Source organism: Neoarius graeffei, chromosome 18, assembly GCF_027579695.1.
Source record: "Neoarius graeffei isolate fNeoGra1 chromosome 18, fNeoGra1.pri, whole genome shotgun sequence".
NCBI classification, from domain to species: domain Eukaryota; kingdom Metazoa; phylum Chordata; class Actinopteri; order Siluriformes; family Ariidae; genus Neoarius; species Neoarius graeffei.
This window is the reverse complement of record NC_083586.1, coordinates 61,477,670-61,505,153: the sequence shown is the minus strand read 5'-3', so window position 1 is coordinate 61,505,153 and position 27,484 is coordinate 61,477,670. Positions and strand designations below refer to the sequence as shown.

Here is a 27,484-nt window from a genome sequence, read left to right as displayed (position 1 = left end):
TTAAAAAGAAAGATTTAATAAATAGCCTGATCTTACCTGTGATGAAGTGGGCGCTGCAAACCCGCGCATTTTTGATAGTGCTTTCATCCCAGTCTACACGTTTGATGGCTTGTAGTCATAGACGTCGGCGATTTTTTTGGAATGGGTGAGATCCTGCTGGAATTCTGTACATTTTAACCCCATCACTGCTACGATTCTGACACCCGACAACACAACAACTAGGCATTCCCTGAGTCTTTTTTGAGTCCAGGCTGCGCGCGCAATTTCCGCTTACGTAAGAATGACGTTTACTGCGAAGGGGTCTATAGCATCATTGATTGGCTGAGAGAACAAGCAATAGCCAATGAAATCTGGCGTAGTATCTGCCGCTTGGAACGAAGCGGTGTTTTATCAAATACGAATCCCACCGGTGATAGACTTTGAAAATGACCCATGAAAATTGGCAAAATCGTATTTTATTGTAGTAAATTCGTATTTTCGTAATCAAAACGACAAATCGTAATAAATACGATTTATTCGTAGTAGTTGGCAGCTATGCGTTATAACTTTCCCCAGTTCGCCTAATGTGTGCGTGAGTTTTTCCCCCTCGTGACAGCGCGATGCAGCCCAGCCTCAGTGGACTTCAATGGCATTTGGGAGCTATGCGCTTTTCAATCTCAAAATGCAAGACGATTATTGGACAAATACTGCGAAAACGCCCGCCCACGGACTCCCACGGACTCCCAGCCTCACAGTGGGAGGGACATGGCAAAGCTTTCCGTGAGGAGACTGGTGATTGGTGAAAGCGGCCGGATATTTTCTTTGATTGACAGCTCGTTTCAAATATAGACAGGCAGAGGTGAATTTCAGTTCAGTCCCATGCGGATTCGCAAGTGCTGTGGTGTAAGAGATCAGCTTACATTTCGATTTCATTCATTACATACGGTTTCTACCAGCTTTTTTAGTTTGTATATATTTTCATTGTAAATAAAGTGTAAATATAGTGTTGTCAAGTTTGCTATCTTAGTTCCAGAAATTTCGTTTATTTGAGTGACTGAATTTGAACTTGAGGGGGCTAGTCAGCTAGCAAGAAAGCTGCGCACGGATGCCAAGCATTGCTGATTTAATTTTGGCGAAGCCATTTGCCAGTCTTCCTTTCGAGGAAAAAATTAAAATTAAAGAGCAGGGTAGACCAACGCCTCAAATTGACTTGGTGAAAAAGGTAGGGAATAATATTCGTTCCTTTCAGCTCTCCTGGTACGAGAAAGTGAATTGGCTAACAGCAAGTGACCCACATCAACAACAGTAAATAGGCTACTTTAGTAATATGTCATGGATGGACCAAAAATATAGAATCTATTTAAAATGTTTATGCTGAGTATATTATATTGGGTGGCGGCACGGTGGTGTAGTGGTTAGCGCTGTCGCCTCACAGCAAGAAGGTCCTGGGTTCGAGCCCCGGGGCCGGCGAGGGCCTTTCTGTGTGGAGTTTGCATGTTCTCCCCGTGTCCGTGTGGGTTTCCTCCGGGTGCTCCGGTTTCCCCCACAGTCCAAAGACATGCAGGTTAGGTTAACTGGTGACTCTAAATTGACCGTAGGTGTGAATGTGAGTGTGAATGGTTGTCTGTGTCTATGTGTCAGCCCTGTGATGACCTGGTGACTTGTCCAGGGTGTACCCCGCCTTTCGCCCGTAGTCAGCTGGGATAGGCTCCAGCTTGCCAGCGACCCTGTAGAAGGATAAAGCAGCTAGAGATAATGAGATGAGATATTATATTGGAATATATATTTCTCTGGATATGAATTAAACACAGCTATAATTTGGAAAACATTTTTAAACAAAAACACAGCCGAGAACATTTCACACTACAGACCTGGATTAAAAGTGAAGGGTTATCAAAATTGTCAATAAAACATTTCTCAGTCAAAATAAGTAAAATATAGGGAAAGTGTCATTGAATGAAATGTTTGGCTCCCCAAGGTCAGTGCTTGTGCCTATTCCAGAACACTCTGCTGTTACTGCTGAGGTTCCTGACAAAGAGCTGCTTTCAATAATGATCAATTTTTAAACAACATGCCACAATTTTAAAATATAAAATGTTAAAATATACCCCCCAACACCACCATCATGTATATTGGACAGTAGGCTAATGGGCCAAAAGAACCTGTTATTTCACAGTTTGTGACCCTGCCAACAATCAGCCAGATCAGAGGCAAGAGTATGGGCAAAACTGATGTGTTTTTTCTTTTTTCTTTTAAAATCTGGAAATATCGTAACTGACCAGCCTCCCCTGTTTGAAAGACTACCAGCTGCCACTGAAACTGAACATTATTTTCTCTCTGTGATGATTATCCAGGCAGCAGTGATGATGTCACTCGGATTGACTCCTCCCCTTTCTCTGCTGTTTCTGCTCATGGTTTCAGGTGAGTCATTTGAAAATGTGCGCTGTTTATTTTTCTAAATATATAATATACATGTTCATATTTTTAATGGAGCCTTGAGCTTTATGTCATTAGTGTTTGTTCAGCAGTTCAGGGTTAACTTCCTCTTTTCTGCATCTCTTTCTCTCTCTCTCCCCCCTCCCTTTTACTGCTCTCTCTCTTCCCCTTTAGTATCCCCCTCTCTCTCTTCATGTTTAGTTCTCTCTCTCTCTGCACTGCATGCTGGGAGTTTGCTGGTGGTCGGTGTGGTGATGTTGGTTGAGAGTTTACATTTTTCTTTCTAACTTTTTTTGCTTTTCTTTCTTGTAGTATTTACTAATTGTTTTGTAGTGTTTGTGGTTTGGTTGTGTGTGTGTGTGTGTGTGTTTGTGGTGGGGATGGCATCCTCTGGGACGCCGTCCCTGTCCCTGAAACATGGGATTAAGATGGTACCGCAGCCCACGGTACCGGTAGAACAGGTGCTGCTCGCTGTCGGAGAGCAGGCGGGCTACAAAAACATCATATGCGCCTCCCGCGTGAACAAGGCAGTAGTCATGTTCATGAAGCACCGGGAGCTCGTTAATCAGCTCATAGAGAGCAACATTTACATCGATAATGAGTTTGTGCAGGTTTCCCCGCTGGCAGTGTTCCAGTGGGTGGTGTGAGTCGAAGAGTAGGTACTGGTCTGTGTGGGGGCTTCCAGTAGACCTCGATGCTAAGGCTTCTGTCTTCTGTCCAGAGTGGATCGGTGGTATGAGCGAGGAGTTAAAGAAGCCATTTTTGTCAACCTGGAACGGCCATCACTGAACAGAGGTGGTGGTCTAAGACACCATTTATCAGCTACCTACAATGCAGTCCTTGGCACACTTCCCAGACAACTGAATGCACACCAAAACCCAGATGTTTTCAGTCAGTGCGTTTACATGCACATAGAGAAAATCGAATTTCTGCCGTTGCTCGTCTGAAATCGAAGTTCTAAATGGCATGTAAACACCTTAGCTAGGCTGAAATTGAACCGAACTGGATTTCTCGTAGATTATGCGATTTTTGCCGAGTTACTTAGTGCATGTAAACCCTATCAAGCTACGTAGTCCAGCTACTTACTTCAGCACTGCCCCTAACGGAAGTGACGAGTGACGAGACCACAAGCGGGAAACACAACAGCCTCGGTCGGAAAAAAAAAAAAAAAAACAGCCTCGGTCGGCATGACACTTCACCTTAGCCGCCCACTTTATTAGGAACACTTCTGTTCGTACATACAAACTACAAACACTCTTCTTAGAGTTTAGAGTTTATTTTATTTTTAAAAGGGGCAGTGTACAAATTAAACATTATCCTTGTGGTAAGGACAGATGTCTGTACCAGGTTATAGCAGTACATGCTAATTTCTGCCTGTAGTCCCTTTGTTTATTTTTATTTTTTATTTTTTTAGCTTCTGAGATCAGACGGGATCAGGCGTTGTCAGAGTGGTTTGGCCGTAAGCAGTCCCTTTGTTTATACTCTTGAATAGCTCTTCTTCATGACGACAACCGGAAGTGTACCAACACGATAGGGCGTGTAGCGCCACCTGTGGCTCGGGTGCACAATGCACCTCACTCAATAGCTCGATTTCACAGTATGCAAGTAGGATTGGATTTCTCTGGCACCCCTGCTGGGACCCTTTGCTCGATTACCGACAGCAGCTCGATTTGGATGTGCATGTAAACGTACTGTGTCAGTACTGTGTACACTTCTGGTTGTCGTCATGAAGAAGAGCTATTCAAGCAAGAGTATAAACAAAGGGCCTACAGGCGGAAATTAGCATGTACTGCTATAACCTGGTACAGACATCTGTCCTTACCACAAGGATAATGTTTAATTTGTACACTGTCCCTTTTAAAAATAAAATAAACTCTAAACTCTAAGAAGAGTGTTTGTAGTTTGTATGTACGAACAGAAGTGTTCCTAATAAAGTGGGCGGCTAAGGTGAAGTGTCATGCCGACCGAGGCTGTTGTGTTTCCCGCTTGTGGTCTCGTCACTCGTCACTTCCGGAAGGGGCAGTGCTGAAGTAAGTAGATCGAATACGTAGCTCGATAGGGTTTACATGCACTAAGTAGCTCGGCAGAAATCGCTTAATCTAGGTCGTATAGCTCGATTGCGAGAAATCAAGTTCGGTTCAATTTCAGCCTAGCTAAGGTGTTTACATGCCATTTAGAACTTCGATTTCAGACGAGCAACGGCAGAAATTCGATTTTCTCTATGTGCATGTAAACGCACTGAGTGACTCACAGGAGGACAGAGAGAATCAACATCCCACTGATCACCCCAACGACTCTCTAGGTCGTTCACACCCAGCCCCCAGTGACCCACACCAACAGGATGACTCAACGACACCTTAAGATTGCTTTTCATCCATGAGAGGATAAATACCTGATACTCCCTATTAGTTAGAAAGAACTGAAGAAGCCTTTCGGCTGAGAGGTGAAACGTCTTCAAGAATCTTCAAGCAAGTCCAGTTGCTCATTTTACCACCCACAGTTTATTATGACCTGGATGACTGAGAATCTTCACAGACAAATAATAATAATAATAATAGGGTGGCATGGTGGTGTAGTGGTTAGCACTGTCACCTCACAGCAAGAAGGTCCTGGGTTTGAGCCCAGTGGCCGGCGAGGGCCTTTCTGTGCGGAGTTTGCATGTTCTCCCCATGTCTGTGTGGGTTTCCTCCGGGTGCTCCGGTTTCCTCCACAGTCCAAAGACATGCAGGTTAGGATAATTGGTGGCTCTAAATTGATCATAGGTGTGAATGTGAGTGTGAATTGTTGTTTGTCTCTGTGTGTCAGCCCTGCGATGATCTGACGACTTGTCTAGGGTGTACTCCGCCTTTCACCCGTAGTCAGCTGGGATAGGCTCCAGCTTGCCTGCGACCCTGTAGAACAGGATAAAGTGGCTACAGATAATGAGATGAGATAATAACAATATGTATGGATGTAAAATTGAAATGTACATTGTGTTTTATATTTATAGTATAAACATGAGGCATGTCTCCCCTCAGATAATATCTGCTAGTTAAAATGCAGTAAGTTTATGATTCGGAAGCTAAATGATGTGATTCAATAACAGGAGAACAGACACTAATCCCCACAGGCTGCACTGCATGTTTTCCTCTTTCCTCTCAGCCTCAGAGCTTCAGGTGGAGATGAGTCCTGATGAAGTGGTTGAGGGCGAGACAGTCACTCTCACATGTAAAATCACCTGCAGCCCGACTGTCTCCTGGTACAGAAGTGGAAATCTTTTATCCTCCTCCTCTAACCCTCTCCGTCTGCAGTCAGTCAGTCAGAGGGATTCAGGTGATTACAGCTGTGCTGCACAGGGAGAAGATTATCGCTCCCCTGCTGTCACTCTTGATGTCCAATGTAAGTCCAGATTTATTCTTTCACTCATGAAACTAGCAGCACAAAGTTGGTGCTGAATCCACATGTAAAATGAATCCCATCAGTAATGAAGCAGGAACCAGCAGCACAGCAACACAACAAGTCATCAGTTGATGTGAAGTTTCACTGGATGCATTCTGATCAGGTTTACACTGGACATGATTAAAGGGCTGATGACACGAACATGACTCTATGCAATTTCTTAAATAAACTATACAACATGGCAAACATGTTAGATTTCTGTTATAATTACGTGAAAAGAAGCTGTTGTTACGCAAATATCCAACTTTTAATTGCACAGCGCAAGAAAACTGGGTCCGTGGCTCGCGGCCATGTTGTGACGTCAGCGGGAGAACACGCTGCGGTTCACTGGCTGTTCTACTCTGGTTCTACTCAATGGAAATGGTGCATGAAAACGCCGGTGAACTCTCTAGTGCTAGCTCTTCCTCTTCTGGGAGTCTAGAATTGTGTTGATCTCTTCCGAATAGAATCTATGATAGCCTACCCTCTTTACCCTTTGCCTCTCGTTGCTAGGCGGCAGTTACATGAAAGCCGCAAGCTTTCACAAGCAAATACATGACTGATATCACGCCGAATTTATGATTACATTTATGATTATCATGTAGAATCTATAGCTCTACGTACCTTTTATCTTATGTCATTTCACAACACATGTTCTGACAGGAGGACTGTCTTTGGATCCGGCATAGCTACTAGTAGACCCCCTCTGGAATACTGGCAGTGTTGCTAGATTGGGAGGAATCCCGCCCAGTTGGGCAGTTTCAAGTGCATTTTGGTGGGTTTTGAACATATTTTGGGCTGGAAAACTTCAGCAGTATCTGGCAACATATTATTATAAAATAATGTATAATATAATACTAATAATGACAAACTGAACACCTGTTGCATCAACAACAAACTGGTAAGTTAGGAGAAAGGTTCTTTCGCTGACGTCATATAGCTCCTCCTCCTCTTTCATCTCCTAGGTGCTGCAGCCCTGTCAAATTTGCCCAAATAGCCGCGTTTTTTATCATAACTTGTAAAATAGGCGCCTTCGTGAATTAATATATGGATCATCAGGAATTACTTTTTATGTTATAAAACATCGCCAAAGATGTCAAAAACGTGTCATCAGCACTTTAACGGCTTTAGTCCTACAGAATACTGCAGAGAGAACTTCATTATTCTTTTACAGAAAAGATATTTGGATATGAACAGTTCACATCTCTCAGAGAGCCAACTCGCTCCAAAACTGTACAAGGCACCATGATGATAAATTAGCTGCTCATTAAGCAGACATGTCTCATTACATCATGTGTCAGTAATTAAAGTGGCCTGTCTCTCTCTCTCTCTCTCTCTCTCTCTCTCTCGGTATCTAGAGTTAAATCTGTCTGTGGGTTAAACCTGCACAATGCAGACAGACTCGCATACAAGCATCCATATGGATCTGCATACTTACATACTCGCACATTAGAATATTTTAATATTAGCATACATGTGTATTATCATACTTGCACACCAGACTAGCATAAATGCTCATTAGTGTTCTAGCGTGCTGAAATATTTGAATATTAGCGTACATGTGTATTTGCAAGCTTACATACTTGAACACTACAATATTTGAATATAAGCCTACAGATGTATTTACATGCTCACAGACTAGAATACATGAATATCAGCATGTGTGTGTTAACGTGCTTTCATACTTACTTGCTAGAATATTTGAAAATTAGAATACAGAAGCACTCAAAAGTTCTGACACACTTGTTACTGTGAATGAGTGTGTCCAAACTTTTGACTCATACTGTACATGTGTATTAGCATGCTTACATACTTGCATGCTAGGATATTTTAATATTAGCATACATGTTAGCATACGCAAACTTTAGAATATTAGCATACAGATATATTAACATGGGCGGCACGGTGGTGTAGTGGTTAGCGCTGTCGCCTCATAGCAAGAAGATCCTGGGTTTGAGCCTAGTGGCTGATGGGGGGGCCTTTCTGTGTAGAGTTTGCATGTTCTCCCCGTGTCCACGTGGGTTTTGTAGTATCTTGACTACATTAACAAACACGAACACCATCAATCCGTTTGAATCTTTTATATGAAGAAAGTGCGGGCAACACATTTACACAATGCATTCGGGATATTCTTTTCTGGTCTGAACACAAATGCAATGGCTCTATATGAGCATAGCAAACCCCCCAGTGCCCTCTAGGGGCTTCAGGTAAATCATAGGATTACTACACTCCCCCACTGTTAAGATAAAACATAGGTACTAACCAGATCTTTGAACCGGTTCAAGGAACGAAAACGAAAACCGGGAACTTTTTCTATTTCACATGGAACAGAAACGAAACCAGAAACTTTATTATTTTTTATGTTCTGGAACAGAAACGCTTATTAAAAATAATGGTAACCAGTTAATACCGGTTTTTATTTCGTTCCTCAAAGTTTCCGTAGCCTACAAATAAAAAAGTCATTCTTCTCCCGCGCAAGTTTCTATGACCCGCTGGGGTTCACTTCCTGTGTGACGTTCGCTGACTGAATGGAGAGAGTGGGAGGGTGGACTACTATCACGCCTCCACATCTTAAATAAGAGGTAAATATTGCAGTCTATCGTTATTCAAAAACGTCAATTTCAAACACGATATCAATATATTTGTCCACGTTAATGAGAGGCTCGCGAACATTAAATGGCGTTAACCTCTGTTAGCCTATCAATGCATAGGGCCTGACTAGCCTTTGGTAACACACTAAACGAATTCTCTTTCATTTTTGGCACTTTTTCTGTTTGTGTAGATGGGAAGACATACTGAGAATCCAAATCGCCAACATTTGAAATAATTGTTTTGAATTATTTCTTGTCTTATTTAATGAAGGTTGTAATAGAATTAGCCTACATTTGGCTTAAGCTGGATGAGACAGAGACATAATTTTATAGCCATTTGTTAAACAGCTGACAGGGAACGTAATTAACTGTTCCGGGAACGAAATTTTTTTGTTCTAACCAGTAGGGGTGTGCAAAAATATCGATACGGCGATATATCGCGATACTTTGTCTTCCGATTCAATATCGATACTCAAAATTTGAATATCGATATTTTTTCAAATAATAAATCATGTTTCAGACGGGTTGTAAATCCAGTACGACTTCCGCACCTCCGCTCCGCGAGGTGTCGCTGTGCCGCTCCCTCACTGCAAGGCACTCTTCATCTTCTCTTTTTTCCCCGGCGGTTGCAGTGAGGAAAAAAAACAAGCAAGCATGGCTGTTAATGTAAACCTAGAGACGCCGCCGAACTTTAAGGCAGATGTTTAGAGGCACTTTGGATTCCAAAGGAAAGGAGAAAAAAACAGTGAGCCAGACAAAGAGTACGCACTCTGCAAAACCTGTTTCGCTCCAATTAGATATTCAGGTAACACAACAAACTTGCGAACTTACTTAGCACTACACCACCCCGACATATTAGCTCAGTCGGAGCCGCTGAAACCCGACCCGAAGCAAACTACACTGGACAGCGCCAAAGTCCTCCCGTCTACTTCAGTGATGTGTGACTTACTGTAACTGTGAACTTAATTTTGTCATTTAAGGCCAAAGGCAAGAAGTTGCACTTTATCTTGCATTTTCAATTTTAGTGTGTGTGAGACACTGTATTTTATTTTGAGTATTTACTCTAAGTTCAGAAGAAACATGATTCACTGAGGTTTCAGTTCAGTTTCAGTGTGTGGACACTGACCCACACTGCACTTTGTTTCATAATCGTGCTCAGGGAGACTAAGATGCCCACTGCACTTTTCAATGTGTTCCAGACAGTGTGTTGTTCCTGCAAAATAAGCACAAGTTAAATGTTCTCAGGTATATGTTCTCAAGTTTACAAAGAACAAATTGATATTAGTGTTAGCACTGAAATGTATGTGCAGTCTGCAGTGCAAGTTTTAAGTTTTCATAAAACAATTTGATTCTGCTTGTTAAGCAGCACTGATGTGTCCATGCTTACAGAAAAGTTGAGAATACTAGCACAGAAATGGGAATTTTCTGTATGTTGTAGTGAAGCAACTCTTGGTTTTGCCAGCAGTGGAATAGAGACAAATATATGTCTGGCAAGAGTGTATAGTTATGTATGTGAAATGTAATTTTACAGTGGTCAATAAATTCTGATTTTCTTCAGTGACACAGATATCGTGATGTGGTTGAAATTTCTTGCAATATATCGATTATCGCAGAATCGCTGTACCGTGATATTATCGTTATCGTGGGCAAAATATCGCCATAGTATCGTATCGTGAGGTATCTGGTGATACCCAGCCCTACTAACCAGTTCGGGAACGTCTATTTAATGGTGGAACCCAAAACCGGAAACGTTAAAATTCCGTTTCTGTTCGGAACGAACCAATAGGAAAAAAATTCTGGTTCAAAGCCCTGGTACTAACAGTACAAACTACTAAAAATACATAATACTGAAAATACAGAACTTCCTAGCAGGTTTCTTTTGTTCACAACCTGAGATGTAAACAGAACCAAGCTCATGAACACATTGTCTTGACAATACATAAACATTTACAACAGCTGTTTTTTTTTTATAACTAAACTAAGGAAGTACAGGGTAGACTGCCTGTCTTCCATGAGATCATAAGGCGCATTCTTGGCTTTCCTCAAACATGATCTCACTGCTAGCTAGTATAGTCTTTCAGGTATCGGGGTGACACCCATTCTCTGGTGGATTGGCGCAGCTCCACTGGTGGAACTCCAGGTGAGTCCAGTCTTTCAGGAATGGGGCTCTGGAGATTCCCCTGGCCAGGAGAAGGTGGCGGCTCTGTCTCTGGCTGACTTGATGATGGTTCCGGCTCGTCGTCAGGTCTGTGAGGCTCCGGGAGTTCTGGGCTCTTTTCCAGTGAGGGTGAGGATTCAGGATGACGAGCTCTCACCTGGTCAACATGTCTCCTCATGCGCTGGCCATTACCTAAGATCACAGTGTAGGACACAGGACCCGTCGGTGACTCTACAGTAGCTGGTATCCATTTAGGACCCAGGCCGTAGTTCCTGGCATATACGGCATCGCCGGGACTGAACCTTCTCAGCTGAGTGGTTTTGTCATGGTCCTCTTTCTGTTTCATCTGTTTGTGTTCAATCTTGGACTTTAAGTCTGGTTTTAATAGATCAAAGGCAGACCTCAGCCTTCTGTTCATCAGCATTTCTGCTGGTGACAGCCCAGTTGTTGTTTGTGGTGTGATGCGGTAGCTAAATAAGAATCTGGAAACCCGCGCCTCAATGCTGCCTCCTTTCATTTTCTTCACCCCCTCTTTGAAAGTCTGCACTGCCCGTTCTGCCAACCCATTGGAGGACGGATGGAACGGAGCTGATGTTATATGCTGAATCCTATTTTGAGCCATGAAATGGCGAAATTCTGAGCTTGTAAAGCAGCTACCATTATCTGAGACCAGTATTTGTGGGAGACCTTGTGCTGCAAAACACTGGCGTAACTTCTCAATGGTTGTTTGGGTTGTACTTCCATTTGTGGGGTAAACCTCCAACCACTTTGAGTGCGCGTCGATGATTATTAGGAACATTTTTCCCAAGAACGGCCCTGCATAATCAATGTGGATGCGCAACCATGGCCTCTCCAGCCACTCCCACGGGTGCAGTGGCGCATTTGGTGGTGCTTTTCTATTCTCTTGGCATTGTTGGCACACGCTCACCTCTCTCTCTATGTCCTGGTCCATCCGTGGCCACCACATGTAAGACCTGGCCAGCGCTTTCATGCGTGAGATGCCTGGGTGTGATTGATGGAGTACTTTCAGGAGTGCTGTATGGCCGGGTGGAGGAATCACAGTTCGCGCTCCCCAGAGGATGCACCCATCTTGGGCATTCAGCTCCAGTCGCCTGCTGTAGTACGGCATGAGCTCGGGATCTTTTATCTCTGGCCATCCACTGAGAACATAACTGTATACTTGAGACAGTGTGGCATCTTTGGATGTCCACTTTCTGATCTGAGACACATTGAGGGGTACATCATCCATCTGGTCCAACATCAGCACCCGCTCTGGTGTCTCCTGCTCTGTCTGCAGGGATGGAACTGGCAGTCTGCTGAGCACGTCAGCGTTGCTGTGGAATTTCCCAGGTTTGTAGATTATCTTGTACTCATAGGCTCTGAGCAGAACAGACCATCTCTGGATCCTGGGTGAGAGCGTGTGGGGTACAGGTTTCATTTCATGGAACAGTGTTATCAAAGGCTTATGATCGGTTGTGATGGTAAACTTACGTCCATATAGGTACTTGTGGAATCTCTGGATACCGAATATGACAGCTAAACCCTCTTTGTCTAGCTGAGAGTATCGTTTCTCCGATGCAGTAAGGGTTCTTGACATGAAACCCAGCAGCCTCTCAGTTCCATCAGGCATCCTGTGCGATAACACAGCACCCACCCCATAAGGGGATGCATCACACGCCAAAATTAGTTCCCTATCCGCAGAATAATGAACTAACACATGGGCAGACTGAAGGAGTTCTTTGGACTTACGGAAAGCTTCAGCTTGCTTGTTTGTCCATGCCCATTTCTCATCTTTCCTCAGCAGCTGGTGCATTGGGGCAAGCAGTGTGGACAGGTTAGGGAGAAAATGATTGTAATAATTCAGCAGCCCCAGATACGCTTTGAGCTCTGTAACATTTGATGGTGTTGGGGCATCGCTGATTGCCTTGACCTTTGACGTCATTGGGTGCAGACCCTGTGCATTCACCTTGTGGCCTAAATAACACACCTCGTCCTTCAGTAGCTCACATTTGGACCTCTTCAGACGCAACCCAGCCTCCTCCAAGCGTCCTAATACTGCATTCAAGTTCTTGAGATGGTTCTGGGCATTTACACCTGTCACAAGAATGTCATCCAAATAAATAGCCACCATTGGTATGCCCTGCAGCAACCCCTCCATCGTTCTTTGGAAAACGGCCGGGGCGGATGAAACGCCAAAAGGGAGGCGGTTGTATGTGAAAAGACCCTTGTGCGTGTTCACTGTGAGGTACTACTTTGAGTTCTCATCCATCAGAATCTGTGCATAAGCGTGGCTCATATCTAGTTTTGAAAACTGTTGGCCTCCAGACAAGGCTGTGAACAGGTCTTCTATTTTTGGGATTGGGTACTGTTCTAAGAGGGACACTCGATTCACAGTGAGCTTATAATCACCGATTGACCCAGCTAATTGACCCATCGGGTTTCAATATGGGTACCACCGGATATGCCCAGTCTGAGTGTTTGACAGGCATGATTATCTGTTCCTTTATCAGGCGGTTTATTTCGGCTTCCACTTTAGGGCACATAGCGAAGGGGATCTGTCTAGGACGGAAGTATCTGGGTATTGCGCCTGGCACAACGTTAATGGTCGCCTTGACTCCCTTCAACGTCCCCAACTCATCCTTGAATACATCTTCATGACGCGCCAGCACCTGTTCTACGGTCAGCCTTTCCCCACTTGCTACACTCATGTTGTGAGTTTCTGCCCAGTTCAATCTTAATTGTTTGAGCCAGCTTTGGCCCAGCAGGTTGGGTCCAGTGCCACCGACTATGTAGAGAGGTAAGTTTTTTCGTTGGTTTTGACATTGCACATTGACATCGGCTACTCCCAGCATCTTTATGTCTTCCCCTGTATATGTTTTTAATTTCATACTAGTTTGCCCCACTTTGGGCTTTTTCACATTTTCCCACTGTGCATTGAACACTGATTCGTTCATAAGTGTAATGCTGCATCCTGTGTCCACTTCAAACTTCACATTTTCCCCATGAACTGTCAACTCCGCAACAATTGGTTTTACCTTTGAATGTTTGTCCTGTAGACTGTACATTGAAAAGGCTTGCTCTATGTCGTCTGTTTTTTCATATTCTTCCTCTTCTGAATCTACAGTTACATGGTGTGAGTGACTACTCCCACTGGGTGCACTGTTTATGCTCTTTCGGCTATTTTCCCCTTTGTTTGGCTTCAGAACAGTTTGTTTTCTAGAATTTTGACAAGCTCTACCAATGTGTCCTATTTTCCCACATGAATGGCATTTCTCTTGCTTGAAACAGCAGGATAAGGGATCGTGTCCGCCATTGCACCTGTAACAAGTTTTCCCTTCCTCTCCTGTTTTTCTTTCAGGTCGCCTAAATGCAGTGCTGGGATTCCCCCTTTCTCTGATGCTATTACACGCTGCTTTTCCTTGCAAATCCTGTGTGTTTTTGTATGCAGACTCCATAGCTAAAGTCATTTTGAGTGCTTTTTCAAATGTGAGATTTGACTCAGCCAGTAAACGTCTTTGCATGGTCTCATCGTTTATCCCACACACTAGTCGATCCCGCAGCATTTGTGAGAGTGACACCCCATAATTACAGTCCTGTGCCAGCTTTCTAAGTTGGGCAACAAACTCGGACACTGACTCGTCCGGTTGCTTCACGTGGGAGTTGAATCTGAAACGCTGCACAATTTCGCTGGGTTGTGGGTTAAAATGGTCTTTTAGCAACGTCACTAGCTCATCAAAAGTGCAATCTCCTGGTTTGTCAGGGCTTACCAAGTTGCGCATCAGGCTGTAAGTTTCAGCGCCCACCACACTAATGAGAACGGATTTTTGTTTGTCTGCATCATTAATTCCGTTTGCTGCAAAAAAGTGCTGTATAATTTCTACATATTCCTCCCAACTTTGTGTTTTGTGGTCGAATGCCACGAGTGTTCCAATGGTCGCTGCCATATCGGGTTAACTTGCTGGCTTGCTAGCTAGCTCTTCCCTCCCTCGCAACTTCGGGGAAAGTAAACTGACAATTATCTCTCACCAAGGTGTCCGGAATTCGCTCTCTGCATGGAGTCCTCGTCGCCAATATGTAGTATCTTGACTACATTAACAAACACGAACATCAATCCGTTTGAATCTTTTATATAAAGAAAGCGCGGGCAACACATTTATACAATGCATTCGGGATATTCTTCTCTGGTCTGAACACAAATGCAATGGCTCTATATGAGCATAGCAAACCCCCCAGTGCCCCCTAGGGGCTTCAGGTAAATCATAGGATTACTACAGGTTTCCTCCGGGTGCTCCGGTTTCCTCCACAGTCCAAAGACATGCAGGTTAGGCTAATTGGTGGCTCTAAATTGACCGCAGGTGTGAATGAGTATGTGAATGGTTGTTTGTCTCGATGTGTCAGCCCTGTGATGATCTGGTGACTTGTCCAGGGTGAACCCCGCCTCTCGCCCATAGTCAGCTGGGATAGGCTCCAGCTCACCCCCGACCCTGGACAGGATAAGCGGCTACAGATAATGGATGGATGGATGTATTACAGGGCTCAAAATTCATATATTTTTTCACCAGCCAGCCGGACTAGTTACCTTCGAAAGTAACTAGCCAAACAGAAAATCAACTAGCCAAAATTTGTTCATGTATGAATTTTACTTCTGTCAAAAATAACGCAAAAGAGAGTAGTTACCATTCTTCATGACTAATGTGCATTTATTTCAAGACCCGAGTATTTTGATACTGTTGTTAAATCCATAAATGAGAACAACACAGAGCACCATAATATAATATCAACAAATAATAATATATTGGAAAACTTGGCAACTTGGTGTATGAGTATTGAAAACAAATATACTATACGTCTAAGTTGGGACAAAGTACAAATTGTAAATAAAAATGGAATGCAATGATGTGGAAGTTTCAAAATTCCATATTTTATTCAGAATAGAACATAGATGACATATCAAATGTTTAAACTGAAAAAATGTATCATTTAAAGAGAAAAATTAGGTGATTTTAAATTTCATGACAACAACACATCTCAAAAAAGTTGGGACAAGGCCATGTTTACCACTGTGAGACATCACCTTTTCTCTTTACAACAGTCTGTAAACGTCTGGGGACTGAGGAGACAAGTTGCTCAAGTTTAGGGATAGGAATGTTAACCCATTCTTGTCTAATGTAGGATTCTAGTTGCTCAACTGTCTTAGGTCTTTTTTGTTGTATCTTCCGTTTTATGATGCGCCAAATATTTTCTATGGGTGAAAGATCTGGACTGCAGGCTGGCCAGTTCAGTACCCGGACCCTTCTTCTACGCAGCCATGATGCTGTAATTGATGCAGTATGTGGTTTGGCATTGTCATGTTGGAAAATGCAAGGTCTTCCCTGAAAGAGACGTCGTCTGGATGGGAGCATATGTTGCTCTAGAACAGGGGTGTCAAACATACGGCCCACGGGCTGGATCCGGCCCTCCAGATGGTTTAATCCGGCCCCAGACTTGTAGAGAAAAAATTTCTAAGGATGTCAAAAAAAAGTAAATCTCTAGCCCATTCCTGTTATGAATTTTTAAAGAAATAACCGAAATGCTCAATTCAGCCGCTAGGGGCAGCCAAAAAAAAGCAACACTGACATAAGAGATCAGGAAATAAACAGCACATTTTAGCAACGTGCCCAGATATGCTGTCTGATTCCATGAATGGCAGTCTTGCCTCACCCCTATTAAGTTTCTATCAAAATTATCAAGCGTGATACCCCCATTACCAAAATGTCTTTGTCAAAAAGAAGAAAAGTTGACAACTACAACTCCCAGAACACACAGCACCCTCTGTCTCCCGCCTTCTAACACACAGCTGACATCCATTTCCTCATCACCTGCCCCTGCATATAAACACCAGTCACACAAGCGCTCAATGCAAAGTATTGTTCCGGTTCACTGAGCATACCAAGCCTTGTTATCTCTCTGATTGCCTTTCTACCATTCTGACCTTTGCTAGTGTTTCTCGTTTCCTCGATCTCTGTTTACCTCTGATATTCTGTTTGCTGATCGTCCGACCCTAGCGCGTTTACTGACCTTGATTCCTGTCTCTTGATTTGGCTTGGTTTGCTATTCTTAAGCTATCTTTCACTGCACATACATCCGTAAGTGCTTGCATACTCACAACATTTATCAGAAAGCTCATGCAAGTTCATTTTTATCACTACATATAACCAATATTGCAGGTTTTTACAAATCTGCTGACACTCACCACTACTTTCAGGGTTTTCCTTACACCATCATCAAAGAATCCTCCCGCAGTCAGCACCTCTATCTGGTGGTCCCCTGCTTTCATGGGAATAATTACATATGGGACAGATCTGGTAGATTTGGCGTCAATGTTAACTATGGTACTGTATTTTTTCTTTTTGCTGGCTGCACTGCAAACATTCTCTGTCTCAAGGAATTCCACACGCACCTGGAAAGGACAGGAAGTCAGACATCAAGATCAGGACAAAACTTATGTTAACTTGTTAAGAAGCAGGCATTAGTGTGAGATATGAAGTGAATCGTGTGGCTGAACTTGGGTGGCATGGTGGTGTAGTGGTTAGCACTGTTGCCTCACAGCAAGAAAGTTCTGGGTTTAAGCCTTTCTGTGTGGAGTTTGCATGTTCTCCCCGTGTTTGTGTGGGTTTCCTCCGGGTGCTCCGTTTTCCCCCACAGTCCAAAGACATGCAGGTTAGGCTAACTGGAGGCTCTAAATTGACCGCAGGTGTGAATGGTTTTTTGTCTCTATGTGTCAGCCTTGTGATGATTTGGCGACTTGTCCAGGGTGTACCCTGCCTCTCACCCATAGTCAGCTGGGATAGGCTCCAGCTTGCCCATGACCCTGCACAGGATAAGTGGTTAGAGATAATGGATGGATGGATTATGTGGCTGAACTTCAAACAATTTCATTCATGCAGCTTCTGTAAATATTTTATGCCAGTCAGGGTGGTGGTGGATCCAGATCCTGTCCTGGGAATGCTGGGTATGAGGCAGAAATAGACTCTGGGTTTGATATCAGTCCATAGCAGCACATGGGTACACATGGGGGAGGGGATTTAGCATAGCCAATCAACCAACTGGGAATGTTCTTGGGAGGTGGGAGGTAACCAGAGAACCTGCATAAAGCCCATGTGGTAGAACCATGTGCAGAAACTCCAAACAGACCTTAATCTGAGCTCAGGATGAAACTGAGAACCCTAGAGCTGTGAGACACCAACACTACATGCTGCACCAACCTGTTGCTATGAGCTGAACTGTATTTTATAAAACATGAACTGTATTTTATAATATATATATATATATATATATATATATATATATATATATATATATATATATATATATATATGTGTGTGTGTGTGTGTGTGTATATATATATGTGTGTGTATATATATATATGTATATATATATATATATATATATATATATATATATATATATATATATATATATATATATGTGTGTATGTAAGTAAGTAAGTGCAGGTAAGAGTAAAAAGTACCCTCTGTTTCCTGTTGGAGAAGTTATACAGAACAGCTTTGATTTCCAGTTGTTCATTGCGTACTGCTGAGTAAGGTAACTTGAGATCCACAAAGAAGTCTTTTGCCACTGTTAGTTCATAGGGATCAGCTACACAGATACCTACAGGGAAAGTAAATGTTTTAATATTCTTTTAACATTTGCCATCATATATCAGCCATTACAGGTGTGTATTTCAGTTTTTTAGACATATCATTGTTTACATCAAGATATTTCAGACGTGCGAAGAAGGCATGGTACTGACCATGGGTCTTTGACAGACTGATGGCGAGGATTTCCCAGGTAGTAATAGAGTCTTTGAGATAGTTTGTGTCTAAAGTGTGGCTTGTTGTAGTACTAAAATAAAAAGGGAAACATCAAATCAGAACTACCATTTACCACCAAAATGCTACACTCATATAAATCTTGGATTATTCCAATTACCATGGTATATTTCCTTGACAGGGTGGCAGGTCAATGTCTTCCCACAGCCAGCTCTCAGGGAACTGTGTTCGGGTGACAATTTCATCAGAATTGATGAAGTCATCGTCATCATCGTCACCTGAACAGATTTGTATTTGTAAATTGTGCCTTGGACAAGTGGCAAACATTCACTTATCAAAAAATAAGGCAAGTGTTGGGTCAAATTTTATTATGAGTAGATTATGATCAGAATATGAATCAGAATCAGTAGGTTAAATCAGGATATATGTAGGTATATATTATTTTTGTGAAATAGTAATTCTTAGCTTATTCTGTGTTAAAATTTAGTTTGAAATGACCTTAGGTCCGGCTGGACATTGTTTGGGAACATTTTGTTTATGAATGTGTATTTTGAACAGAGAAGTGTCTGAAGGTCTGTTTTAGTGTCAGATCGACTCATACCCACTTTGAAACAGTAGAATTAAAGTTCATGATCATGCTTATTCATTCAGTTGAATCTTAGGTCATGGCTTCATAAAGGCTATGAAATATACTGAAATATATTGAAATATACTATGGTAATGATTAATGTTAGTTTTATAGATCCCGTAATTAATGAATGCATTCCGTGATTAATGTTCGTTTCATAGTTCTAGATTAGTTTCATAATTATAATTAAGATCTTATGATTCTAAGGACTTTTAGTTTAAGAGCATTAACCTAATTTAGTTATAAGTTTAATCCTGTTAGTGGTTTAATTGTTCTCTCTCTTTCAGACATATTCTCATTGTTCTTGTGGTTAAGTTGTTCTTATTTTTTTATGTTTATTCTCTTATAACATTCATTATTAAGAGCATACTGTTATTTGTTATTTTACTTATGTTGATGGAATCAAGATAATCAAGATGTAATTTACTGACTGACCACACATTCATGTGTTAAGAATTATTCATGTTAATTATTAAGAATTAGTAAGATCCTTTCTGTGCAAACTGGTGTTTTTTGACCTTCTTCGTAGGCAAGACATTATCTATGTTTAACATTCCAAACTATTCCACGAAGAATCAGACATAATATTGATTATAAGCCAAAATTCTGATATCTATCTGTACCTTACTGTCAGCAAAAATATGTTATTATATTATTATGATTGATTCAAGATCATTACACACTTCTACATAGACACACACCCATAGACACACACACACACACGAAGACAAAACATAAACATAGCAACACTATAAGACATTCCCACAAATGTTTTCATTCTGACGAAGCAAGCGAATAAACTGGCATGTGAACAACCCACACATGTTCCCCTGTCCGTTTCTGAGCGATTGACTCGTCCTCGGGCCCGAAGGGAAGGCATCAGCACGAAGGAATCGGGGTCTCTTTCTGGGTGAACCCAACAGCAAGTCAGTTTGACAGACTTAAGATATTGATATATTTGCAAGTGTGGAGCAGTGAAGCAAGCAGGGGACTGTTCAACTGAAAAGAAGCGATGCAAATTTGCGTCAGTCAGGCTCTAAGGGTTGAACAAATTAAAATAAGTTAAATTGATAATGCGTGTTTTTTTGCAAGTTTTTTGTGCAGTATTTAATGGCAGGTTGCAACTTCATCATGAGCTTTGGGTAGTGAATGAAAGGATGAGATTGCAGATACAAGCGGCTGAGGTGAGCTTTCTCCGTAGGGTGGCTGGGTTCACCCTTAGGGTGTGGAGCTCAGACATCCAAAGGGATCTTGGACTAGAGCTGCTGCTTCTTCATGTCGAAAGGAGTCAGCTGAGGTGGTTTGGGCATCTGACTAGGATGCCTCCTGGGTGCCTTCCTTTGGAGGTTTTCCGGGCACATCCAACTGGGAGGAGACTTCGGGGTAGACCCAGAACATGCTGGAGAGTTTATGCATCTCATCTGGCCTGGGAGCACCTTGGGATCCCCCAGGAGGAACTGGAAAGCATTGCTGGGGAGAAGGATGCCTGGAATACCCTGCTTAGCCTGCTGCCACCGCAACCCAACTTTGGATAAGTGGAAGAAAATGGATTGATGGATGGATGGATAGAAGGTTGCAACTTTGGGTTGTCATGGGTCCATGCACTGCACTGGGGGCACTACTTATGAAATATGCTTGGACCCCACAGATTGCTCCTTGCAGCTATATTCATATTTAAGCTATATATTGCAGTTTTGGCCCTCAAGTTATGGCCTTAAAGGACGTGTCAACAGGCTTAACCATTTATCATTCTTATTTTCCATGCAGTTGACCAAATAAGGGTACAGCTATGGCTTGAAGGTTAGAGAAGCAACCTTGGGCCCATAGGTTGCCAGTTCGATTCCCAGGACCAGCAGGAAAAAATGTGAGAAGAGTTCAGTGAGTGATCATGGCTCCCTCTATATCATGGCTGAAGTGCCCTTGAGCAAGGCACCTAACCCCCAACTGCTCCTGGGTGCTGTAGCATAGCTGCCCACTGCACTGGGTATGTGTGTGTGCTCATTGATCATTTGTGTGTGTTCACTGCCCCATATGGGTTAAATGCAGAGGAGGTGCTTGAGTGTACATGTGACAAATAAAGGCTTTTTCTTCTTCAGATGATCATCTTGCAGGCACAGGTGTGATAACAACTATGGCTTCTTTTACTCTGTAATGGACTGACTAATGATGTTAGTGATGTCATTTTAGCCTAATTGGTTTGGTTTTTGTGCAACCAAGACATGGGACTGGGCAAAGAAGTTAGTTAATGAATTGGTTGGCTTCAAAAGGCAACATTGTAATGCTCTTGGATATTTTTTTGCTTTAAATCTTACATTTAGTTCATTTTTAAATGTTTTTAGGAACCTTTAACAACTCAAGCAAAAATAAAGAACAAAGTTGGTCCTTACTCCGAGCCAGATGCAGCAGGTCTCTCTGCTCATCCTTGCATTTTTGGATCTCCTTACAACAGTGAAGGAAGGCCTGGACACACTCTGCACCCTCCAAAATGAAAGAAGCTCTCCGTTCACATGTGTAGCCAAGCCTTTTCAGCTTCAGTCCGTCTGTACAGCATTTCTTCTGTTCACCGGAGTATTTACCAACTTACGAAAAAGGGTACAAATGAAGATCAGCACTGAGAAACTGGTAGTCAAGATCTATATATTCCCCCTTATCTGTCTGTCTGTCTGTCTGTCTATCTATCTGAATCAAACTGTTGAATAAAAATTCCAGCTTCTTACTCAGTCTTTGGGTGATCTGTAATAGAGTCTCAGCTCTCCGTTTTCTCTTCAGTGGGATGGGACACACAGGATCTATTAAAAGGAAATTACAGCTTGTAGTAAAGGAAGAGCCAGCTTGTTGCTGAAGTCTAAACATGCATAATTTTCCCCCCCAAAATTTGCTGTACCTCGAATATATTATCAATTTATATCACTGTGCTGTTGAATTCTGGATCCTCGAACTGGTGAGAAAGTGTTAATTTTCTGTAACAGTTCCAAGTAATGCAGCTGCAAGTCACAGATTTACATTAATGTACTTGCTCTAATGGCTTATTCCATAGTCACAGCTCATCACAGGGGTTTGTGAGAAGGTCCATGTAATATAATCCTATTTCTAATAAAAACCTGTCACATGTAACAAAGAATAAACCATATGGTATATGACGGGCGGCACGGTGGTGTAGTGGTTAATGCTGTCGCCTCACAGCAAGAAGGTCCGGGTTCGAGCCCCATGGCCGGCGAGGGCCTTCTGTGCAGAGTTTGCATGTTCTCCCTGTGTCCGCGTGGGTTTCCTCCGGGTGCTCCAGTTTCCCCCACAGTCCAAAGACATGCAGGTTAGGTTAAGTGGTGACTCTAAATTGACCGTAGGTGTGAATGGTTGTCTGTGTCTATGCGTCAGCCCTGTGATGACCTGGCGACTTGTTCAGGGTGTACCCCGCCTTTCGCCCGTAGTCAGCTGGGATAGGCTCCAGCTTGCCTGCGACCCTGTAGAACAGGATAAAGTGGCTAGAGATAATGAGATGAGATGGTATATGACCAAATACCTGATGTGGACACCTGATCATCAAAACATATGTCCTTGGTGAATATCCCATTCTAGATTTAATTCCACTTTGCTGTTAGAATAATGTCCACTCTTCTAGAAAGACTTTCCACTTGATTTTGGGGCATGGCTATAGGGATTTATCCATTCAGCCATAAAAGCATTAATGAAGCCAGGCACTGATATCAGGTGATTCATTCAACATTCAGATCAAGTGCATTCAGCTTTCCAGATCATCTTAAAGATGTTCAGTGTGGTAGAGGTTTGGACCCCTTCATTCCACTGAAGGGAAATTGTAATGCTACTGCATTCAAACAAAGACATGTTTGTCAACAGTTTGGTGAAGAACCGATATGCTGGTTAAGTGTCCACGATCTTTTGGCTATAAAGTGGTCATTGAAGTGAGGAGATGTTTCACATTTATGGAAGGAGACGCTGGTGTCAACATTTTGCACCAATCAGAGGTAAAGCTGGAACTAAGATTTTCAATGAAGGAAGGTTTTCAGGACAGAAAAGTTGTGACATGACAAGCCGTGTTTTTATTGTTAAAAAAAAAGAGAGGTTGGTGGAAGGGCAAATGTTTATAGCTGCTATAATATAATTGATACCAGAAACTAACTTGTTGCAGAGATGTTCCACAACAATAAGTTTAAACTAGATAAAGTCACAGTAATTTCTCCTAGCTGTTACAAACTGGAATGTACCCTGTAGATCTGGAATGGTAAGAGTTAGAGAATGATGCTTAGTGAGGAAAAGTTATGCCCTACCCCCCTGAAAAACACACACAAAACTCCCCAAAAATAAACAAAAAAAAAGGATTGAAAAAAAATCATGAAAATTGACAGAGTTGTAAGTGGTTTAAAAAATCCCATTTTTGATGGATCATTTTGTATCAGTGATCCAGATCAGCAACAAAAGTTATAGCAATATAATTCAGCCCAGAGGTATTCATATGAAATTTGATGATGATTGATTGAAAACCAAGGAAAAAATAGCGTCCTAAAAAACGTTAGAAGAATAATAGTAACTAGATAGAGACTGTGACTAAAGTCACAGTAATTTGCGCTAGCTGTTACAAACTGGGACATCTGGTCACCGTATCCTATAGATCTGTAATGGTAAGAGATAGAGAATGATGCTTAGGGAGGAAAAGAATCCTGTTTTTCATGGATCATTCAATTCAGTGATCTAGATCAGCACCAAAAGTCATATCAGCTTAATTCAGCCCAGAAGTATTCTTCATGTGAAATTTGGTGATGATTGGTTGAAAACTGAGGGAGAAATAGCGTCCTAAAATGTTAGGATAATAATAATAAGCTGCAGCTCGGGCAGTTGCGGAGGCAAAAACTCAGAACTGGGAGCAGCTCAGTGAGGCCATGGAGGAGGACTATCGGTCGGCCTCGAAGAAATTCTGGCAAACCATCTGGTGCCTCAGGAGGGGGAAACAGTACTCTGCCAACACTGTTTACAGTGCGGGTGGGGAGCTGTTGACCTCGACTGGGGACATTGTTGGGCAGTGGAAGGAATACTTCAAGGATCTCCTCAAACCCACCGTCATGTCTTCCACTGAGGAAGCGGAGGCTGATGACTCAGGGGTGGACTTGTCCATTACCCAAGCTGAAGTCACTGAGGTGGTTAGCAAGCTCCTCGGTGGCAAGGCACCGGGGGTGGATGAGATCCGCCCCAAGTATCTCAAGTCTCTGGATGTTGTGGGGCTGTCTTGGCTGACACGCCTCTGCAACATCGCGTGGCGGTCGGGGACAGTGCCTCTGGAGTGGCAGACTGGGGTGGTGGTCCCTCTTTTTAAGAAAGGGGACTGGGGAGTGTGCTCCAATTATAGGGGAATCACACTTCTCAGCCTCCCAGGGAAGGTTTACTCCAGGGTACTGGAGAGGAGAATTCGGCCAATAGTCGAACCTTGGATCCAGGAGGAACAATGCGGTTTTCATCCTGGTCGCAGAACACTGGACCAGCTCTATACCCTTCATAGGGTGCTCGAGGGTTCATGGGAGTTTGCCCAACCAGTCCACATGTGCTTTGTGGATCTGGAGAAGGCATTCGACTGTGTCCCTCTCAGTATTCTGTGGGGGGTGCTTCGGGAGTATGGGGTTCGGGGCTCTTTGCCAAGGGCTGTCCGGTCCCTGTACGAATGGAGCAGGAGTCTGGTTCGCATTGCCGGCAGTAAGTCAGACCTGTTCTCAGTGCATGCTGGACTCCGGCAGGGCTGCCCTTTGTCACCGGTTCTGTTCATAATTTTTATGGACAGAATTTCTAAGTGCAGCCAGGGGCCAGAAGGAATCCTGTTTGGGAACCACAGGATTTCATCTCTGCTTTTTGCAGATGATGTTGTCCTGTTGGTTTCTTCAAACCAGGACCTTCAGCATGCACTGGGGCAATTTGCAATCGAGTGTGAAGCGGCTGGGATGAGAATCAGCACCTCCAAGTCCGAGGCCATGGTCCTTGACCAGAAAAGGGTGGCTTGCCCTCTCCAGGTTGGTGGAGAAGTCCTGCCTCAAGTGGAGGAGTTTAAGTATCTCAGGATCTTGTTCACGAGTGAGGGAAGGATAGAGTGTGATCAACAGGCAGATTGGCGCGGCTTCCGCAGTGATGCGGTCGCTTTACTGGTCCATCGTGGTGAAGAAGGAGCTGAGTCAAAAGGCGAAGCTCTCGATTTACCAGTCGATCTACGTTCCGACTCTCACCTATGGTCATGAGCTTTGGGTAATGACCGAAAGAACAAGATCGCGGATACAAGCGGCCGAAATGAGTTTCCTTCGCAGGGTGGCTGGGTGCTCCCTTAGAGAGAGGGTGAGAAGCACAGTCACTCAGGAGGAGCTCGGAGTAGAGCCGCTGCTCCTCCACATCGAGAGGAATCAGCTGAGGTGGCTCGGGCATCTCTTTTGAATGCCTCCTGGATGCCTCCCTGGGGAGGTGTTCCAGGCATGTCCCCCTGGGAGGAGGCCCTGGGGAAGACCCAGGACACACTGGAGGGACTATGTCTCTCAGCTGGCCTGGGAACGCCTCGGTGTTCTTCCCGAGGAGCTGGCCGAGGTGTCTGGGGAAAGGGAAGTTTGGGCTTCCATGCTCAGACTGCTGCCTCCACAACCCGGCCCCGGATAAGCAGAAGAAGACGAGACGAGAGACGAGATGATGATGATAATAATAATAATAATAATAATAATAAACTAGAAAGATCCTGAGTGAGAGTAGCAATTTGCCCCAGTGCTGCTAGAGCAAATTAATGAACATGGATTAAAAAGTATGATGTGTGATTAATAGATTAAATATTTGTTAGGAAATTGCTGTGGTATGAGTAGAATTAAACTCTTAGGGATGTGCTATTAAAGTGGAAATAATCTGTTTTGGGGGCGGCACAGTGGTGTAGTGGTTAGCGCTGTTGCCTCACAGCAAGAAGGTCCTGGGGTCGAGCCCCGTGGCCGGTGAGGGCCTTTCTGTGTAGAGTTTGCATGTTCTCCCTGTGTCCATGTGGATTTCCTCCGGGTGCTCCGGTTTCCCCCACAGTCCAAAGACATGCAGGTTAGGTTAACTGGTGACTCTAAATTGACCATAGGTGTGAATGTGAGTGTGAATGGTTGTTCGTGTCTATGTGTCAGCCCTGTGATGACCTGGCGACTTGTCCAGGGTGTACCCCACCTTTCGCCCGTAGTCAGCTGGGATAGGCTGCAGCTTGCCTGCGACCCTGTAGAATGATAAAGTGGCTAGAGATAATGAGATGAGATGAGATCTCATCTCATCTTCCCCATCTTCCCAAGATGGCGCCGCAAGAGTGGCAGCTAGTTGCAGTAGCTCTGAGCGTGTTTGTGTTTTGGTATTTTGTACTTTTTTCGTGTTTCTTTCTGCACTAGTCTCAGTTTCTTTCACCAGGCGGTCAGGAGGCTCAACTCCCTCCATGTTCTGCCCTTCCTTCCCCCCTCTGCCCCCTGCCACAGATTCTGTTCGCACACCCCCCCTTCAGCATCTGACATGTCATCCTCACAGTTTCCCCCCCCAACACACACATATATATATATATATATATATATATATATATATATATATATATATATATACATCTCATCGTTCATTAACACACTGAACTCAGGGACCGTACATCTCACTTTACCTCGCCCATTTGCACTATTCCGCACTACCTCACCTTAACAGCTGCTAGTTTGTTTATTCTGCTTATTTTATGTTTCATGTTTACCTGCTATACCTCAAGTGCCCTTGACTGTTTGATTATTTGTACCAATTTATGTGTGTGTGTGTGTGTGTGTGTGTGTGTGTGTGTGTGTATATGAGTGTTTAGTCTAGTTCTAGTTCATATCTAGTGTTTTATACTGTTTATATTCTCTGAGTGTTTAGTCTGTCTTGTTCTTATCTAGTGTTTATACTGTTTATTTATTCTGTTTATATTGTATGTGTTTAATCTGTCTAGTTCCTATCTAGAGTGTTTATACTGTTTTATATAGTTTGTTTTTTCAATTATTCTATTTTTATTTATTGCATTGCCAGTTTGCACCGTGGGTCAGAGAGGACTGATATTTCATCTGTGCTGTATGTCGAGCATGTATAGCATATTTGACAATAAAGTTGACTTGACTTGACGTAGAGTGCAGAGTTTTCCAGGAAAAATGGACTGAGTATTATTTATTCACAGAGGTGAATACAAAACCAGTGTGCTTGGTATGTAATCAACAGGTTGCAGTGCTCAAAGAATATAATATTCGGCACCACTATGAGACTCATCATGAAAAAATTCACAATTTGTATGCACAATTAAGAAAAGAGAAGATAAACGAATTGTTAGCTGGTCTGAAGAAACAGCAGTCTGCATTTACTCGCAGCCGTGAGGTCAGTAATGGAGCAGTGAAAGCTAGCTACCTTATTGCAAACGAGTTGGTGCAAGCATCCAAGCCATTTTCTGATGGTGAACTCGTGAAAA

At 43.1% G+C, this 27,484-nt stretch overlaps 1 protein-coding gene across 1 annotated transcript in view; it reads left to right on the top strand.

The window, feature by feature from the left end:
- The window catches only part of LOC132865810 (titin-like), a 139,346-nt gene that overhangs the window by 79,168 nt on the left and 32,694 nt on the right, over positions 1-27,484 (top strand). Inside the window, exon 13 of the mRNA XM_060898311.1 lies at positions 5,557-5,793. Coding sequence (XP_060754294.1) covers positions 5,557-5,793 — 237 coding nt within the window. The remainder of the gene's footprint in view (positions 1-5,556; positions 5,794-27,484) is intronic.